This window comes from Melospiza georgiana, chromosome 4, assembly GCF_028018845.1.
Source record: "Melospiza georgiana isolate bMelGeo1 chromosome 4, bMelGeo1.pri, whole genome shotgun sequence".
Lineage (NCBI taxonomy): Eukaryota > Metazoa > Chordata > Aves > Passeriformes > Passerellidae > Melospiza > Melospiza georgiana.
This window is the reverse complement of record NC_080433.1, coordinates 31,707,837-31,727,960: the sequence shown is the minus strand read 5'-3', so window position 1 is coordinate 31,727,960 and position 20,124 is coordinate 31,707,837. Positions and strand designations below refer to the sequence as shown.

The 20,124-nt window shown below is 45.4% G+C and overlaps 1 protein-coding gene across 3 annotated transcripts in view; it reads right to left on the bottom strand.

Moving 5' to 3' along the window:
* The window catches only part of CACNA1I (calcium voltage-gated channel subunit alpha1 I), an 85,294-nt gene that overhangs the window by 25,266 nt on the left and 39,904 nt on the right, over positions 1–20,124 (bottom strand). For all 3 annotated transcript variants that reach the window (XM_058023735.1, XM_058023734.1, XM_058023736.1), the window contains exons 7-17: positions 18,079–18,382; positions 16,318–16,718; positions 9,170–9,321; positions 7,934–8,119; positions 7,140–7,257; positions 6,550–6,705; positions 6,012–6,102; positions 3,895–4,097; positions 2,341–2,757; positions 1,348–1,448; positions 173–296 (exon numbers count right to left, since the gene is read on the bottom strand). In XM_058023735.1, the coding sequence (XP_057879718.1) occupies positions 173–296; positions 1,348–1,448; positions 2,341–2,757; positions 3,895–4,097; positions 6,012–6,102; positions 6,550–6,705; positions 7,140–7,257; positions 7,934–8,119; positions 9,170–9,321; positions 16,318–16,718; positions 18,079–18,382 (2,253 nt within the window). The remainder of the gene's footprint in view (positions 1–172; positions 297–1,347; positions 1,449–2,340; positions 2,758–3,894; positions 4,098–6,011; positions 6,103–6,549; positions 6,706–7,139; positions 7,258–7,933; positions 8,120–9,169; positions 9,322–16,317; positions 16,719–18,078; positions 18,383–20,124) is intronic.

Sequence of the window (20,124 nt, the reverse complement as noted above, 5' to 3'; positions counted from 1 at the left end):
TGCAGGGGAAACACATATTTATGTCAATTACTAATATATAGGTATTTCAGTAGATGAGTTGAGCTGGTGTTTAATGCTGAAGTTCTTCCAGAGATCATAGGAGGACCAGGAACACTCAGGAACCACTGTTAGAGGTTGTGCTATAAAGTGGGTGACAGGTAATGGTTCTCACCGTGCTTCTGTGCTCAATCTGGGGTCTTTCCAGGGCAATGGTGATGCAGTTCAGGAAGATGAAGGCCAGCACTACGTGGTCAAAGAGCTTGTGAGCAATAATAGTTTGGCAGAGGAGGCGAAACCTGCAAGAGAGTTCCAGTAGGCACCTGTGCTTGGGCAGAACAGATTTAGGAACAAGGAGGACACAGAATTAAGTATTCTGGCTAAAACTGGGCTCTGATATAGCAGTTTCCTATCTCTGATACTGATGTCCCTTGGAATGGCAATAGCCCAGGGTGGTAAGTGGTCACATAGGGAGCCTGGAGCACAGCAAGGGCAGAGCTTGCTGAACCTCCATTGATTTCTCCAGTGACAGAGTGGTATCCTAACCACTATGACCCTGTGCTTCTCTCCTGCCTTGTAAAGAGGCTGAATTCCAGTTTTCCTCCCAAGCTCACACTTTGTACCTCTCCACAGCAAAGAGGCCACATGCTGAAAGCTCAGGAGAGGCAGGTAGGTTGGCAGATGTGGGGACCACACTTCTGAAAGACACTGTGTATGTTAACATAGGTGTCACACAGAGCAAAAAAAGCTCTCCCTTGTGACCTAAAATGAAAGCCCTTTCTATTCAAGGGGCAATATGAATGGATGACAATAACGTTAGCTGGGGTACGTGGACATTTTCTTCTGGTGAGATCTCTTTAACAGGAAGAACTCAACCCAAATTTCCTGGTTTTAGGCAAGAAGAGTTCTAACTTTACCCTAAAAGGTGTGTTATAACTGCTGGTAAGTTGGTACTGGTACTGTAAATTAAATGAAGATGCCATTCTGGTACCAGGGGAGGAAATATCAGTATTATGGAGTCATCAATAATGCATTCTTTATCCTCCTTGTGTTAACATTAGTATTCCTTGCCTTGCTTTGCTATAAATATTTATGATTACAGAAAATAAAAATGGGATGCTCCAAAGGGAGGGAAGATCACAATAGCTATTTAGGATGCTCAACTTTCCTCTCATTGCCACAATCTAGGAAGAGAAATGCAGTTTGGCTGTAGAAGGAACAATGGAGGAGAAAATACACATTCTCAGCTGCTAAATTTGAAGTTGCCACCTAGCACCAGGGGATATGGCCAGCAGAGCAACAGAATCTGTCCCATCTTCTCAACCCTCTCATGGCAAAAACTGTACAAACCTGTTCTGTGGAGAGAAGAGATATATGGACCAGTCTTCCCGTAACTCACACCAGTCTGGCTTATAGACTTCCATCATCTTCCGGATGCGAAAGCACAGGCTCTGTAGGGATGCAGCAGAAGCAATTGGCACTGGTCACCTTCCCACTTGCCTGAGAGAGACATTCTTCCTTTCACATCTGACTCAAATGCACCACTACCTGCTTTTTTTTAATCCCTCAATTGAGAAAATCAACTCAAAGGCAACAAGTCATGGAAAAGAAGGTAGAAGCTGCTTTGCCAGGGCTTGTTTACCTCTTGGCATCTGGTTTCCTCCCCAGATCATGAAAATAAAACTGCTGGTGTCCCTTCTAGAGTAGGATGCTGTCCCATGTTGCCTTCTTAGAGGTGTTGGAGGGACTGTGTTACACGAGGCCCATGTTTCCTCCCTACCTCAGCTAAATCAGAAGCCAGGACAAGAAGGCTTTCTTTTGGCACTTGGGCTGAGAATTTCTTACAGACATTTATGTCTGTTCAAATTTCTACTGACCCTCACTCCACTTTTTCCACTCTCTGATCTGCTCACAGATTGCTGTCCCCCAGGCTGATACCACAAAACCCACTTGCCTTGTCTGTGGTGCCTGTGCTTCCTGCTCTGGTCTGCCGATGTTCCCCACGCAAAACTCTCACTCTTGCACTGCCTGACCTCCCCTGCCTTGTAGAAATCACTGGCTGCACTGCTCTGAAATAACAGCCCCTGACTGACCACATGTATGTTGCACACCTGCCTTCCTCCCACCACCCACCTGCCTTGCAAGCAGCCTGACAAGGTGGTGTGAGCTTGTCTGTGCCTAGAAAGTCCTATCTGCATTTAGTCCTCCAGCTGTCCTCCAGCTCTCCTAAAGCATCTTTGCAAGCTTTCCCATCCACACGCAAGGAGACTGAAATTTGATGATGGATTTGGGGTATCCCAGAGCACTGTGATGTAACCCCAGAGTCCTCCACCAAGCACTCACATAATCTATTTCTTCATCATCCTCTCCCCGTTCTTTGTGGTTGTTCATCTTTGGGAAGATCTCCTTGACAATACTGGGCATTTTGCCATTGCAGTCCTGATGCTCACTGGCCCCAGGCGGTGCTCCCAGCCTGTGGGTCACTCTGTGGCCAGAAGGGACCGAGGCCAACTCCAGCAGGTCACAGGAGCCTTTGTTATCCAGAGAGAGTGTCCGGCGGTGATGAAGCACCCTTCCTGTCCCATCCGGCTCCCCATCTGCCGCCTTGTGCGCTTCCCCAGACAGGAGGGACTCGTGCTCAGCAGAGGGAGGTTTGTGTTTCAGGCTGTGTCCCCGGGCCAGGCTGTTCCAGCTGGAGCGACGGCTTCCCCAGGCTCCACTGCGGCTCCAGGCGCCATAGTGGGAGCTGCGGGAGCTGGACTGTAACAGAGTGGGATGGGGACTCGGTGACTCTGGGCACAAGGAGGGAGGGAGCATGTGCTCCTCTCTCAGAACTCAGACTGCTCCCTGAGCCCCTAAGCCAGAAGGCTGCCATTTATCAGACACTGAGCAAGTTGCATGGTGGGAATTCAGCAGCAACCTCAGTAAATCTGACAATAAATTGGTAATGAGTTAGCAATGGTGTTGACTGTGATTACTTTATAGCACCATCTGTGTGCAAAGCACTTTCAGGGAAGGGAAGTAATAAAGCCAAAGGCCAGGTGCCTGATATTGTTACTTACACCAACACAGAGCAAGAGTAAAGTTCTCAAAGAATCTGACTGGCAGCTTTTTACACCGCGCTGGGGTTAAGCATAACACAAGGAACAGGGTGATGGATCATCTGACACACCATCTTTGAGTCCAGTCTTAGTAAAAGGGAGAAATGAGAGAAACAGGCTTGTTGGTTACAGCCTAGTCCAACCACATGAGCAAGGTATCATGTAGTACATGGCTGCTAGCACTCTCTGTTTGGAAATAACAGGGGCACGAACTCTTTAAGCACCAAGGCACTCCCCAGAGCCGTGTATGCCAGTGGGTAGAAAGCCCAGAAGCTGATGTTACATGGTGAGCAGGTCTGAGATGCACTGGTTGACAAACTCGCATGCTTGGGGAAGTGCTATGGGGCAGGAGAATGAGCCATGGGGAGCTCAAAAACAAGATTTCCACTGTTACAAAAGCTCTGATACAATCCCATCTGTAATGGGACTTGGTGGTTCTGCCATGACTTCTTAACTCAAGACAACATTTTGTGTCTTTTAATCTAGGAAAACAAGGAAAAAGGCAAGGAGGAAAAACATGTTCCACTGTAAGAGGGAGACCGTCTTCTTGGTGTTCTCCCTCTCCCACACTCAAAGGATTATAGATAACTAATCTTGAAATAGACTTCAAAAATATGGAAATTTAGAAAAATAATGTGTACTGACCTGGATTCTAAAGACAGGCAATAGAGTTGTGTCAGAAGTCTACAGCAGCAGGGCAATCCTTCCCAGAAATCCCCAGATGATGGCAGAAAACCAACAAAGTGGTTGGCCTTCAAAGGAAGGGTATGACACACATTTCTACTCCCTCACTCACCAAGGACCGCTGGTCATAAGTCATTCTCCCCAGGGACATCACACTGCTCTTCCGGGAGCCAACGGCAACTCGGATCTGGTCAAGCTGCAGTGAGTTGCGTGAAGAGTTGGTCACCCCCCCAGAAGCCACTGGTGGGTTGGAAGAGGGCAAGGATGGGTCCAGGTGCCCATTAGGTGTCACAGGAATTGCACAGAGCTTGGGATCTGAGTGGAAAGAGGCAGAAAGAAGAATGAGTAAAGAAGAAGTTGGGTTCCTCACTATCCAGTGGCTGTTTTGATGCCTAAGCAGTTTAGGATGTTAACAGTAGGTAACAGATTGTTAGCCCTTTAGCACCAATCAACATCAATTTCTCCAATTTAGGGTGTGGTGACAAAGGCAGTGCAAGTTGAGAAGGCTTAAAAGTCATTTCCTCAGCCTCCAAAACCAACCACAACGAGCAGAGTGGTGGCCAGGCAGCCTCAGACTGACAGGCAGAGCATGAAGGCGAACAGAGGGACAAGAGCATGCTTCTGCATGCCAAGAGCAGACACCAGCATCTTCAGGTCTGAACAAATTCCACCAGCTGTCAGATTGGCTACCTAAAGTAGTTAGGCTGAAACACTGAGCAAGAGACTAAGATATAGGGATAGCCACAGCCATCCATGTACTGAGGTCACCTTAAAATTCCTGCAATCATACTCCATACAAAAACTGCATGCCAGTCTATCCTACTACACTGCCCTTCTTCAAATGACTGATCCTTGACCTTTAAGATGTAGGACACTTTTGAAGGAAATCTTAAGTCCTGCCAATGACCATCAGCATTTTTTGAGATGCATGGAAAGGACAGGGTGTTGAATTTTAATGCCTGAAAGGACTGGAGCAATCGTTTTTGTTTCACTTTTTGCATAATGAAGGTCACCTATCCACGTCTGCATGACAGGCAGTCATGACTCCACTAACACCTCTGTAACCTCTTCCTCCTCTGCCATCTCGGGGGTCTGACTGCCTGCATTCAGCATAAGCTCTGATATGGTACAACCATGTAGCTCAGGATAGGACTGCTTTGAAAAGAGCTTAGTTGCAGGAAAAAACTGTGAGCCAAAAACTGGAGCCACTGCTCCCTGCTGTGGGAGCTGCATTTATGCTCAGAAATGTGCCCGTGGTGCTTGTCTGAGTTGTGCTGTGAGTATGCTTGTGCCTGTCCTTGCACCTTGCTGGTCCTGATCTTGTCTTGCTAACTGGACTTGGCTTGACCTTAGACCTTCCTCACCACTGTGGGTTTGCCTGGTAATTACTGAACCATTGGCAGATCCTTACTAGTGTCAGTGGACTTGCTCTGCTCACCTTGTGCAAGAGTGTGCAGCGTGGCCCCTGGCCTCCTGCCTGGCTCTCTGTCCCTTTCAACTTCTGGCTCACCATCCATTGCAGAGCAGGCTACTCTCATTGCGCCCTGCCACCAAGTCCTGTTTGAAGTATAATATCTCTTGTAGAAATACTTTCAGTCTTTGAGGGATAGAGACCTTAGCAGGCGGTTTCTACTCAGGTTGTTCCCACTGTTAATTATCTCTCCTTGAAAATATATGGCTTTTTTTCAGCCTGAATTTGTCTAGCTTGAGTTTCCGACCTTTCCAATCTCATTATGCTTTTTTCTGCTCAATTAAAGAGCTATCTACCACCACAACCTCCTCCTTCTGGTCTACAACTACAGAGAGAGTGATCAAGTAACTTTCCTGATTTCTCTAAGCTTCATTAGTCTCTCACTATGAGGCAAGGCTTCCAGATTTGCCTGAGTCCTTTTTACCATCTTGGTATCCCTTCTCCAAATGTGAGTTTCAGATTTGGATACAGTGTTCCTGAAATAGTGACCTTGAAGATAACCAGAGACAGCCTCACTTCTCACTTCCAGTTGCTGTTCTGGAGGTCATTCAAGAACTGTTCCACTTAGCTACCACATTCCTCAGGATGCCAACATGTCTCTGTTTTTCCACAAATAACACCACAAACCGGCATAAAGTTCAAAATAAAAACTGGCAAGTTCTCAGAAGTGGGAGTAAATTTTCTGCAGAATCTGCTTTTAGGTTTCCCACCAAACAGCAGTAGGACCCAAGCAAATAAGACTGTTTGAGCCATTGTACCTGAGCCTTCCTGGACCTCTTGGAATTGATCAAACTCCTCCATGTTTGAAGAACTCTGATCTTCATCTGAGTATGACCGGTTGGCATCACCCTGGAACACACAGATTTAGAAGTTGGAAACTCAAACACAAAAGACCACTTGTTTCTGTCTTTCATTTCTGGAACAACTGCAAAATTGTCCTTGGCAGTCAGGCATCATGTGAGCACTGGAAAGAGTCTTCTGTGATTTGGGATGGCTGAAAGACTGCACTGCTTCTTTGGATGGGCAAAGGGCTCACCCTAAGGTAGCTTCTGTTGTGCTACGCAGAACAGAAATTGTGAATCTCCTTCCAGAGAGCCTCTTTCCTTGCAAGGAGTAACACTCATTTTTTTTTCTTTTGCTTAATGGAATACTACCCTAACAAGGGTTATTTCAAGAGTGAAATTAAAGAGGGGTGATATTTTCTAAGTCCTTCAGTTCAGTATCCTCAAAGTGTCACAAAGGATCCCTTTTTAGCACCTCTATTCCTCTTCTGATGAAGCCTTGGCGGCAGCTCACCTCAGCCTGGAATCCCTCCACAAGAATGGCCACCAGAAGATTGAAGAGTACATAATTCCCAAATGTCATGAGAGCCACAAAGTAGAGGGAAGCCCAAGGTGAGGTGGAGGCCATGCCATTATAGAGTACAACATTCCAGTCCTCCTGGGTTAGGATCTGCAAGAGAGGACGAGAAAGTCAGAAAACATGATGGAAGAACATGAAGTATATTCCCAGAAAAGGATAGTCAGAGAATACACATCAGGACCAGACCAGGCCTCTGACCTTCCCCATTAACACACACCCACTGTCTCTGTCCAGCTGTTAGCTGAGCAAGAAGAAACAAGAACAGCCATTAGGACAGTCATGTGCTGAATGTAAAACTTGGGAGTTGCCACAACAGGAGTGACCTTTGCGCACTGTCTCCTAGGAAGGAGAAAGGCCCCTGTATGAGATGTACACCAGGTGTTTGGTTCCTATATGCAATTGTTCTTCCTCCACAACCTTTTGTGCTGTCAGGAGTCAGTGCAGTGCTCCTCAGTGAGGAACAAGCATCTCCTGACCCTCTTCACTTTGCCCTGGCCCACCCGTAGAGAGCAAAGTGGGCTCACCTGGAAGACGGTGACGATGGCCCACAGCAGGGAATCAAAATTCTTCCGGTCGGGAACTGTATCTCCTGTGTCTGTCCTGAGGCTGAACTTGCAACCAAAGATGTGCATTCCCAGGATGCTTTGGAACAAGATGATGTCAAATATAAATATTTCTGCTACCACAATGAACTCATGAGAGTAATTCTCTTCACATGAAAATCTAATGCAACATCACAGAAGCAAGGGGTACAGCAACACAATCAGACCACTAGGAGCTATCTGTGAAGAAGGAACTACATATTGCAACCCTGTAGGGTCACCAAAAAATTTGCTTTCCATCTCTTCTGACTCAGAGCTCATATATTCCCTCCAACCTCTCAGTCAGATCTGTCCTTTCTACTGTCCTTTTTGCTCTCATATGTCTTCATCTTGCTATCAGCATCCATGGCATGCACAGACAAACTTTCTTGGTTGCTTCCTGCTGCTCTTCTGCCAGAATCAGCCTCCAGACTGAACTGTTGCTGTAGATAGTCCTGATTAGCAGTAGACTTCACCTATCCTGTAATGGGACATTATGCTCAATATCTGCATTTGCTGGCAGTATTTCACCACCCCATCCGGGCCAAAACCCTCAGCTGCTGAATCCAATTTAAAGCAGGATCGAGTTCAGCCCTTATGAAAAAATAAATATTTGTCAGTACTGTCTTGGCCTGAAACAAAGGGCAAGATGAGTTATGCAGTCATGCTCTGAAGCTGCTGTCCCCATGAGCCACACAGTGCCACGCCAGCACACCGTGAGCCGACTGCCTGCTCACCTGAATATGAAGATGAAGAGCATGAGGAGCATGCAGAAGGTGGCTACGTTGTCCATAGTCTTCATCAGCACCACCAGCTGTCGGCGCAGAGCCGGCATGAAGCGCACCAGCTTCAGCACGCGGAGCAGGCGGAACGTCCTCAGCACAGACAAGCCCCCATCTGCCTGGCCAATGATCTCCCAGATGCTGTGGTCCAGACAGGCATGGCAAGGACGAGGCACAAATCAAAATGCAAGTGAGCAAACAGAAGAAAACAAGGAATAACAACGCTAAGTCTTCACTTTGGCATTGGCAGAACATAGGAATGTGCCCCTTGTTGACGGAGTGGCAAAACTATCTTTCGCTCCCTCAAAAAGGAAATAAGCCTAGAAGTTTCTCTCCTCAATTAGGTGAAAAGACTTCTCATAGGACCTGGGGGACTTCACCTCAAACTTAAGGATAGCTAATTGGATAGGAGCCAAAAAGTCCCGCCTGAGCAATTTACTAGAAAAAGAAGAGAACAAAGAAACTAATCGCTTTTGTGAGGTGTTTTACCAGGGGCAGGAGGACCTCTTGCACCTGGCTCGGTTTTTCTCTGTAGAGAGTTTTGTTATTTTGTCTTTTAATAAAACCTTTTTGTTTCCAACACTACCAAAGAAGCCATCCTGCTGATTTTATGCCTTCTAAGGTAACTGAGCTATCTTGGGTGTGAAATAGGTCTCCAAGCGCTTATGAAACCTGGCTCAAGGAGACCCCTGTTTCAGTAGTACAAAGGGATGAGAGAGAAAATCTGTCTGAGCAAGACAGAAGTATGAACTGCAGGCTTATCCTTGTATTATGAAAGCTGCATTTATTCCTTAAGAACATGAACGTGGCAGTACATGTTGCAGGAATTAAGAAAGGCTTGCAGCACCAAATTCCAGCAAGACAAGTTCTTCTATCACACTTTAAACCTTTCTAACATCTTCAATTTGTGCATTTTCAAAATATTTCACAGCTAACATTTGTTGTGAACTTAACAAGGCAGTTGCAACTGCCTCCACTCCACAGAGGAGAGAACTACGGGACAAAAATGCAGTGTGGCTTCCATAGCACCAACACCAAGCACTGGGAAAAGACATCTTGGTCTCCCAATCCTTGGCCTTGTGCATCAGCCCAGCTCCTCAGTGTAGCTGCTAAATCCTTTTTGAAATACTCTGAAAGCTTTGTGGTACTCTTTTCTGTGTGTATTTCAGCTGATCCCCAAGCCCTTGTCACCTGATGATGACGATGATACTGTCAAAGATGTTGTAGGGGTTGCGAAGGTAATCAAAGAGACCAAAAGCAGCAAGTTTCAGGATCATCTCCAGGGCAAACATGCTTGTGAAGACAACATTGCTGATTTCCAAGATGTTGGTCAATTCCTCTGGCTAGAGAGAATGCAAATTCAGAGAGTCAGAACTGAAAGAGCCCTGAAATTATGGGAAATAAATTGTTACCGTTCCCAGGGAACAGGGTTTGTAGGGAGTTGCAAATTTCCCTGGGTAAGACTAGAGTGGAGCTGGACAGTGACACTTGCACTCCAATTCCTTTGCAGATTTGCTACCTTCACCATAGATTTGATCTCTAACAACTTTTTTTACTAGAGAAAATCAGGAGCCTCACAGCCACTCACACAGCCAAGGCTGACCAAGCATCTCCTACATCCTACCTCAGATCCCGTCCCCCTGGCTAAAGGCGGGGCAAAGAACTTATTTTGGGTAAAGAACTTGTTTGGGGCAAAGAACTTGAGTATTTCTTGAAGGAGAGCAAAAATGGCTGATTTGCAGTCAACCTCTTCATTCAAGAATTTCTTCCTCTGAGGTTTCCACAGGTAGCTGGTGCTTTTTTTTTTTTTTTCCCTGAAATTTTGAAACCATTTAAATGACTGGAAAGCAGTTCTCCATCTTCCTCTAAATATCACTGCACCAATATGCCCCTTTCCCCTTCATTTTTTCACTTCCCCATTTTTCTCTCCCCCTTTCCCCACTGAACCCTTGTATCCATTCATTTCCTGGTCTTGCTCCATCTGTATTATGCCTCTATCCTCAGCGTGGTCTCAATAATTACCCAAGAAAATATCAAACTAGACAAGACAACAGCAAGGAGGACCACACTGCTAAAACCTATCTGTAGGGGACAGGGAGAGAAGGACAGGGTGAAGAATACAAAGAAATGGACAGGAAGAGGAGAAAGGCAAGTGCACAAGGTGAAAAATCCAAGAATGACACAAGATGAGTGTTGAAAAATAAAGAGGGTGCATCTTCCTTTGCATTGGTCTGAGCTCTGCCTGACCACCAAGCCACTCTTTAAAGCATCACATAAAATGGATGGGAACAAGAAAACTGCAAATGGCTGTTGTAGAGAGCAAGAGAGGACAGACATTCCTGGCCCTGTGGAAACAAAAAAGTGAGTCCCTGCAGGTCAGAGCCAATATTTTTTAACTCAGTATTAGTGCCCACAAGGAAGGGAAGTCATGGTCTCTCCCCATAGTCTGCAAAATTGTTGTTTTGCTGAAGGGTGGCCTTTGCATTGACCATGCCTGTTACCTATAGAGCTGGCGGAAAGGGAAGTGAGGGAGGAATGCAGTTCTGGTTCTGGCTCTCTGCCTGAAGCTGGAGTCTGCTTTAACCCCTGCTCTGAGGCCCCCAGGGGCCAGTATCCTTCCAGGTGAACAACTGATCTGGAAACTGCTCCTCACAGCTCTGGCTTCCCATGCCCTTTGTTAATTTCTTGCACTCCTCATTGCAGCTTTTTATTAAAATAGTCCATGTCTTTAAAATGAGAAAAGTGGAGATGGATCAATTTCCATCCATAGTTACATATGAAAAGCAAAACCACCCTGAAAATGATGGAAAAAAGAGTAGAGATAAGAGAAGAGAGAGAAGGAATGAACAAGTGCATGAGGGAAGGGAGAGATGAAGATCACTTCACTGAGACCCAGCAGTAACAGCTGCTGAGAACACCAGGTCTGTATGTTAAACTGAGATGCCAATTTCAGTCTGAATCAAACCATTATGTCAGTGAAAATAAGCAATGCAAAAAAACAACAGGTTATGATGGTGGGCTTATTCTCCTCTCTGCTTTCCATACATTCTCTCGTGCTCTTGTAGGGAGCAACTGATGTTTGAAAAACCATGCTTGCATCTTACTTGTGGAAAAGGTCACCTGTTCCTCTGTCTGTCCTTCCCTCCTTGACATCTGTTTCTCTAGTCAATCCTCGCCTGTTAATCTATTTCTAATGGACCATCAATCAGCCCCAGCAAAGCATCCTTCCTAAACAGAGGAACAGCAAAGACTAGGCAGAGAAAGACAGAAAGAAGGGATAAGCAGAGATAAAAGCAGAAAAAGAGAAATCAAAATACAAAGCTGGAAAAAAATTAAACTCACTAGCATCCACAAGAAGTAGAGAATGAAAGAGTTGTTTTAAATAGTGTAGCAAAGAAGTAAATGCTGGGAAAGGAAGAGCAACACAAAAGAAATTAACTCAGGGGAAAAAAAGAAGTGATAAAGAGGAGCCAGATGGAGAAGCACTAAGGCAGATCCAGCATTGCAGCTGTTTCTGGAGATAGAGCCAATTTGTTAGAGTGCAAAGAGCCATCAGCTGGAGGCCAAGGCTGCAGGGTGGGCTCACCGGGGTTGTGTCCTGTATGGCACTGTCCTTGTTCCTAGGGCCATGTGGCTGGGAACGACAATGGACGAGGCAGGTGTCTGGGACCCTTCTCTGGCCAGGGAAGTGAGAGCTCGATGAAGAGGACAAGAAAAGGGGAAATTTGGTTCTCTCCTTTTCTTCCTACCAACACATGCGCTCTCCAACATGGTGGATGGGTCACCTTGCAATTGTGAGGTCTCCCCGGGCTTCCACAGACAGCATTCAGGCATTCAGCATCTAAACCCTTCCTCCTCCCAGGTTTACCTAGAAACTGTACATTGAAGAACCTCCAAGGAAAGAACTGAGCTCAAGGCTACTTTAGTCCAAGGAAAAGAAATGAACACCAGAAATCTCCCCACAAGCAGTCTTTTCACATTGCCAAGACAGGACAGATTGATTTACCCATCACACTAGAAGTGGAACTTGAATATAATTATGGGAGCTGATTATTGGGGTAAGGAGGATGGCTTGAAGGGGCAGAGATCCCAGGGGGCAAGGCATGTCCAGAGCCAGTGTTTTAACCAGAATGGTTAATCCATCCTGTGTATGGATCTCTTTCCCAACCCATGAAACAATCCAATTCACATGGTGGGATAAAGTCCTCCATCTCTAACAATGTAGATCAAATACTGAGAGTAAAAGATATGATTCAGATTTACTTCAGCGCTCCTGTCCCATGATCAGAAACTAGAACTGGGGCAATAGAGGGCAGCAGCTCAGCTTTTTTCTCCCTTTCAATTTCTTACTAACTTTGGAGCTCTTTTGCCAGATTTGACTGAAAATATAATTAGTCCATTATCTAGCAACAGACAGAAACTCCTGCATCATAGGAAAGGCTAAGAAAATACAGATCCCCATGAAGCCCCCACAGAAAAAAGTTTCTCCTAACCAGGAGTAAATTTGCAACTGTCTAGAAACTGAAGAGTAATTGATGTGACCTATGGAGACCAGCCCTACTGAACCTACACATCACCGCCTCTGTGATGAGATCACCAAAAAGAAATATTCCATAAAGAGATCTCTCCAGCCTGTCTATTTTTACTCACGATTTCAAAATCACTTGGCAATAATTAGAAGAGCCATAAAAATCAGCTATAGAACATACCAAATTTTACATAAGTTTAATCACCACCCCACAACCAATGCAGGATTACATTATTAGTTCTACAAGGCTGAGGTAGCATGGTTTCATCACCACTCCAGGGAGACTGTTCCATCCTCACTAAACATCACTATGATGAGCTGGCTTGGACATTTGCTGAATGTTTCTGACAAGGAGCAAATAACAAAAAGAGAAGCAATAACTGTAAAATACAAACTTGTGAATGCAATAAATGCTGGTATAAAGTGAAATCACACAGGCTAAAGGATTTGAGGGTACTGATCCACAGGATGGGTCTAGTTAGGAAACAGAGGATCATCATCTAATCCATACAGAGAGACCTCATAAAATACTGATCTGATGTATGAAGGAAAACTGTAAGTAGATTCTGGAGAAGATAAACCAAGTCACTCAGCTGTCCAAAATGGCTGCTAATGGCAGAGAGGTTTGAATCCAACAGGCCATCCAAGAAATACATGATGAGAAAGGCAGTCTGGGAGATTCAGCTGGGACAAGCTTTTCATTCTCATGCTGAATAAGGGAGAAAAATCAGCAGCACCAGACCCACTGTGAATATTAAGGAAAAAATAAGCCTCTTAAAAGAATTCTTCTGGACAGCCACAAGAATCTAATATTTTCTACACTGGATTTTAAAAATAGACATTTCCAAATAGAGGCAGATCTGAAGAACTGCTAAAACTATTTCAAGCAGGACAAAGCTTGAAATGATGGGGCTTGGCTTATGCAATGTCTCAGCAATATCTAAAGGCCTAATACTGAGAATATTACATGGTATATTGCAAACTGATGGATTTAAATAAACATAGCTATTTACAAATGATATCTTGTTATAAGATCATGGATTAAAAATGACTCAGAAATTCAGCTTCTCCTAAAAATGAGTTGATTTCCCTCACAAGAAATATATATGCAGATGGAAGCTGCCTTGGCCACACAATTAGGAGTGGATGAATAAGCCAAACTAAGCCAAATTCTAAGGTCATTTGAATATGAGTAAAGGTATTTGAGTTGTTGAGGTTAAGTCTCTTGGAAGAAAACCAGCATGAATAATAAATTAATTAAACACCTGAATTATAACAAATAGTTTAAATTCATGTCTTTCTGTCTGTTGGTCAAGACAGACAGCACACTCATGCATGTGCTCTGTCCCCTGAGTTCCCGTGTTTATAAGCCTGAAACTTGTGCCTCACGCCTTAACCTGATGGCCGTGGGTGCTTTGCTGGTGAACAGCCCATAAAAAAGTGGAGTGCCAAGTTGCTGACACACATGCCATGAGCTGCCCAGCCAGGTATGTCCCCAGAGAGTGGCTGGGCTTGTGCTAGCCCATGTACCAGAAAAGAAAAGCTCAAGGGGTCTCTACAGGCATTAGCTCTGGGTCACAAGACATCACATGATGAAATAGCTGAACCAACAGAAGATTCTTCAATCATAGGATGGTGTCACCCATCAAATCACAGATCCTGGTGGGCAGAGGGCCTTTGCTGGATTTTGTTCTGTCAAAATTTGTGCTTTTGGGAGATAAGACAACAGGGAAAAGAGAAAGAAAGGAGAAATAAGTAGGCAATGAAGCACCAGCCTAAGATGTACTGATGGCATGGTTTGAGAAAAACTTGAGCAGACCAAAGGGACGTACAAATGTCTGTGTGCTTCTGAGTTAACTGCTGACAGAAAAGAACCCAAAATTCATGGTATGGTATGAATATGTTTTAGTCTTGTGCCAGGATAACAGAATTCAGTACACATTTTGAATAAACAGGCTGCACCACATTTTTCAGTTATGATCAGTTTGGCTGACAGCTCTTCTGGTAGAAACAGCATGCAGGGTCATAAGCTTTTCCCAACTACTTATGGATAAAAAGTGATAGCACAATTTAAAGGACTATCATTAAGAACCTGCTACAAGAAACCCCAAGGCTGCAGAGGCAGATCCTACTCTGCTGCAGGCTGTACAAACACAGCAGAGGCATCCTAGAAGGGCTTAAATCTGCACATACAATAGCCAGAGCATGAGAGCGAATTCTCTATCTCCAGCTCAAGTATTCTTCTGTCAAACTATTATTCACGCTGTGTCCATTAAACCAGGATGAACAATGGCTCTCCCTGCTTAGTGATCACATCTTTAAAATACCAGTGGGCAGTTTTCAAATTGTCCTGGGCTCCAGCCCTTAGTCATCTCTCTGCTACGTGATAAATACTTTGCTCTTTTTTATCTATTTCCATGAGTCAACCCCTCCAGCGTCTTCTTCATTCTCCTCTCCTCTGGGCTCCTGCCAGTATTTTTCTGGTACTGAAGCAGCCAGTGCAGTTTTGAATTCTGGGATCAAATTAAGGTGTCACAGCCTTGTATCAGAAACTAGCTGGGCTTTGAAAATTGGTTTAAAGCTTGGTACGTGGGTGGGATCCAGACATCTGAGGCTTCAAATACTGCCTCAGACACTGTGTTGCCTCAAACAGGGAATTTAAGATACTCTGGGTCTGGAGGTATCTTCATCCTGATACAGCACAGGACAAATCTGAGTGCCTTGCTTGAACTGGGCTCCCTGCCTGTCTCTTTGCTGCCTGAGACTGTGCTCAGGACCAGACTTCACTTTGGCTCCAGAGCTTCAATACAGTCAGCACCTCAGTAGTGCGGCAATCTCTTATTTTGTGATCTGGGTAGACACATGGAGTGAATCTTGGTCACATTCAGACTGGCAGCATAGATCTGAAATGTGGATGTTCAGCATGGACTGTTCAATGCAAAGTGCAGCAGAGCTACCAACCAGCAATGCAGATGCAAGGCCATGGGCATGCTTAACCCCCTCTGGCACTGCACACCACAGTGCAGACACAGTCTCTGTCTCCCAGCTATAAAATGAGAGCACACAATTCCTCTCCATCTCACAAGCCTGTCATTAGGATAAATGTACGAATGACTCAGAGCTGCCTGCAAACTACTGGTGTGAAAGTCAAGCCTGTGCCCACACCTGCTGCTTGTGTCTGACCTATCTATCACTTCTTACTCTCAGGGCAAAGGAAAGGCTCAAGCAGCCTGAGCCCCCAAAATGACTGGAGATTGGAGGTGGTGTCTTTCCTAGCCTTCTTGTATAGATAGAATGTACTCAGACACCTCTTAATTAAGTTGGGAAGGCTAGCAAGCTGATGGATTTGAATTGAGATGCTGGTGAAGTGCCTCTGACATCCCCAGAGGGCACATTAAATTAACCACATAGACTAAGGATTCAGTGAGCTAATGAAGAGAGAAACAAGTGAGAGAGATGAGGAAGATGGAAGAGATGAGGATGAGAGAGCAGCAGACAGAATGTGGAGACAGGGCATAAAAGAAACAGTGGGATGAATGACCAGGGAGGAGGAAAAGAGAGGCATTGAAAAGAGGTGAGAGGACAATGCACAGAGAGAGAAAGCAATTAAGTACAGGTATAAGAAAGCAAGAGACCCTGCAAGATTCTGAGGCTTTCTCCAAAGTCATGCTGGGACCATCTGTGCTGCAGTCTGAGGTCCAAATTGCTCAGTCTCTGCCTCCACCAAGTTGCATCAACTGCTTAGCAAGGCCATAACCCCCAGCAGGAGGGGGAGTCCACGCTGCCCACCTTGTGCCCTGAGGTGCTTTACCTGTTCGTGGTGCTCAATGCCCATGCTGATGGTGTTCACCAGGATTGCAATCATGATCCCACGGTTGAAATACTTGCTGTCCACAATCACTCGAAGCTTGACCCTCACTTCTCGCCACATGTCACTGCAGATCTTCAGCCGTCCTCCTTCTTCCAGCTCCTCCTCCTTCTCCAGCGCTGAGGCACCCTGGTCCTCCTGGCTGCCCTCCCCCTCCCCATCACTGGCCCCTCCATCCTCCTGGTCTGAGCCAGCGCTATCCAGCACCGAGAGCCTTCTGGATGCTTCGTGCTCGGCCCTATGGCATCGGGGGCAGTTGGTGGGATCAGAGGTTGCTGTCACAGCGATGGGCTGGACCAAGCCCTGAGGAGGGCAGCCAAGAGAGTTGTGCTGCTGGCAAAGCCCTGGAAAGAGAAATGGTGCTGCTTAAAGAAGGAGGATATGAAAAAGACATTCAAAGTGGACACCTGCTTGGCTTCTGGATATTTAGACTGGGTAACTGGGCTTTTTAGCTGTGAGGATGATGAAACACTGACAGATCATCTCAAGGGCAGCAATGGGAGCTGTTGCCATTGGGGGTTCTATGCTGACAGGCTGTGTCTCCAAAACACACGGTACTGTTCAGCTTGCCTATGATTAGGCTGAAAGAGGGTCATGTCCATCAGAGAAAGAACTGCTTTGTCTCATGCAGAAATCATAGCTTGAGACTCACGAGCTTGTGTTAAGTGGGACCCGAGGGGAAAAGTGGTCATGAGAGCTGCTTTTGGCCTGAACTGCTACAAGTGGGGTTTGAGAAACCCCAGGCTGAACTGAACTCTCTAAATCAGAGAAACTACATCAGCAAAGCATCTCAAGAAACCAGAAGAGGTAACACAGGAACACTTCCCCCTGACAGTGTGCACTATGAACCAGAGAAATCTAAATTAGTGTTCCTTGATCCTCCATTTTGGCCTGGAAGATCAAATGGACACTGGGGGAAATGAAGCAATTAATTCATTAACAGAGTGCATGAAGCCTGCACAAACTTTTCTTCCAGCAAGTAAAGAAAATGAAAGTTTGAGTATGCAAGACACGCTTAAGGAAAATCTGCCTTTTTGGTTGTTAATGGGAGCATAACTTAGGAAAGGCATCAGCAGGCAGTTAATACTAACTCTATAAAAGCATTTTTACAGTGACTTTTCCAGCCAGGAACCCAATTTAAATGATATCTCATGTCTAATTTTATGCAACAGCATGTGCATAAAAAAGGAATTGTCTCCATCATCCTTGCATATCAACCAGACTTCTTCAGCATCACTCCTTAGGTTCAGGTTACACCTTATTGCAATTCAACACTCTTTGCCTCTCTCTTGAGGTCTGGAAGCAACTCACTTTGGGAGGAGAGCTCTGAGAGACCTGCTGTGCCACCAAGTCCAATCCTTTGTCCCACTTTGTTGTATCCCCTAACTCTTCTCTGTCCCAAACTGCTATCAACACCTGGCTATACCAGACATGGAGCCCTTTACAAGTGTCTTTATCTCTTTATGGTCTCTGGGTTTCAGATTTGAACCTGCTGGCCAGCCCTGTTTCATTCCCATTCTTGCTGGTCACCCCCACCTTGCTGCTCTGGTGTGCTGGCCACAGTGCCACGCTCAGTGGCCAATGTTAATTCTCATTCTGTGCTTTATAGGCACAGGTCCTTCTGCAAGCTGGCACATGGACACGCTCCCATTCCTGTCCCATTTCCGCCACTGGCATTTCCAGCTTTGCCCTCGCAATCCTTACTGTGGTGCCTCTGGCTTTTCCTGTTGCCGCCGGGTTTGGCGCGGCCAGGCTCGTGGCCGTGGCGCCAGCTCTGCACGCTGTTGTAGAGCCCCAGGGTGCGGCGCTTGGCCTTGCGCAGGATGTGGCAGACGTACTGGAAGATCTCCTCGTAGCAGTCACCCGGCTCCATGTAGCTGGCGACGGTGCTGGAGGACAGGTAGCGGGCCCTCTGCTCCTGCATCAGCTGGTGCTCCCGCTGCTTGGTCTCCGAGAACTGCGTGGCGATGACCACCAGGCACAGGTTGATCATGAAGAAGGAGCCCACCTAGCAGCAAAGGAGGAGAAGGGACCAATGCCAGCATGAAAAAGAACATGTGAGAGCAGGAATGTAAGAGGAGAGAGGAGGGGAAAGTAACTGGAGGCAGAGGAGTAGGAATCAGTCTGCATATGGAGAAGAGGTTTCAGAGAAAGCCAGGAGTGCATGAGCTTGGTTTTGACAGCTCACTCAACATAATTTCCATTAAGAATTTAAAGCTATGGATTGAAATTCAGGAATAGGTCCAACTTTCAGCAGGTTTTGGGACCCTTAGCAATCACTTCTAAGTTACATACAAACAGTTTGATGAAAACTGGACTATGTTTTCCCCTTCTTTGTGTTAAATAGAATGTAGGAGACAGAGAACCAGTTTGGTTGATTTCTCCTCTACTAATTAATTTACCACTGAAAAAAAAACATTTATAGTCTCCACCTCTTGGAAGAAATGTCAGTATTCTCAGATCATTTTAATGATACACTACTATACTTGGGGCATATTATTGATTTCTACCATTTGCACCTTAATTCTCCAAGGAGATGGGGCTTTCCTGAAACAAGTGAGCTTTTGAAATCAAAAAAGATTTTACAAATAAAATATGTCCTTTTTTAGAAGGACACTGAGTAGTCTGATAAAGCCAGACTTCCTTGCTTATTTTCTTTTTTTCTGATACAAGGCAAATCATATTAGCTCTTCTTTAACTTGTCCTTTGGCCTACATAGGCTTCTCATTTCAAACATAAAAGTTGTAAAAAACACACTCCCAACTTCTTAGAAAGAGCAAGCAAAATGCCCAGGTTCTCCATATTTTCCATACAGAAGCCCAAATGTCTACCAGACTTAATTTAAAACCTGAATGCTCCCTTTAAACCTCAGTTTTCCTATTTATAAAACGGAGCAAGCATTTCTTTTTGCTGAGAGTTCTAGAGGCAAAACAAACTCACCCTGTGTTACATATCATGAAATTAGAGATTAATTTCAATCAGGAAGTCGATAGATAGATAGATAGATAGATAGATAGATAGATAGATAGATAGATAGATAGATAGATAGATAGATGGATGGAGGGAGGATAAATCCTGGGCTTCAATATGATGAGAATTTCATACATAAAAGGGCTGGTAACTACATTCAAAATAATTTTCAAAAGCTGTGACACCTTGATTGGTGTCCACTCCCTGCAGAGCTGTGTCAATAGGGCATTGATAAAATGCAGAGCCTAAACTCTGAACAAAGACTCTGCATCTGCAGTGCTCTGAAACAGACTCCATGGGGCAGCCCCTGGGAGGAGGTTAAGCACCAGCTCAAGACTTCACTTCTGCTTCCCCTGGACCTGTTAGCATCCCTGCTAAGGGGCACCCTGGCATCAGTTTCTCCTGTGTGAACCCACACAGGACCCAATCTCCCCTCACTTTGCAAGCAAACAGCTCTGACAGAGAGCAAGATTCAGTCCTGACCTTGTCTTCATGTGTCTCTTCCTCTGAAAGCCTTTCCAGCAAAGGGGACAGAGCAGGCAAAGGTGCTGATAACCTGACCCCAGTGCTTGTGAATGGAAAAAAAGTTTATTTCAGCAAGTATCTCAAAGCTTTTTTTACCTATCCAAGCAGCCTTTCCCTCAGTTCACAGCCCTTACTGCCCCCCTGACCAGCTTGCCCTTCTGGGTGACCCTTTCTCTTGCACACAGGTGCCCTTTGTTCAAAGGGCATGTGTCTAACATCTCAATAACCCTTTGAAACACGAAGCTCTTTCCAACC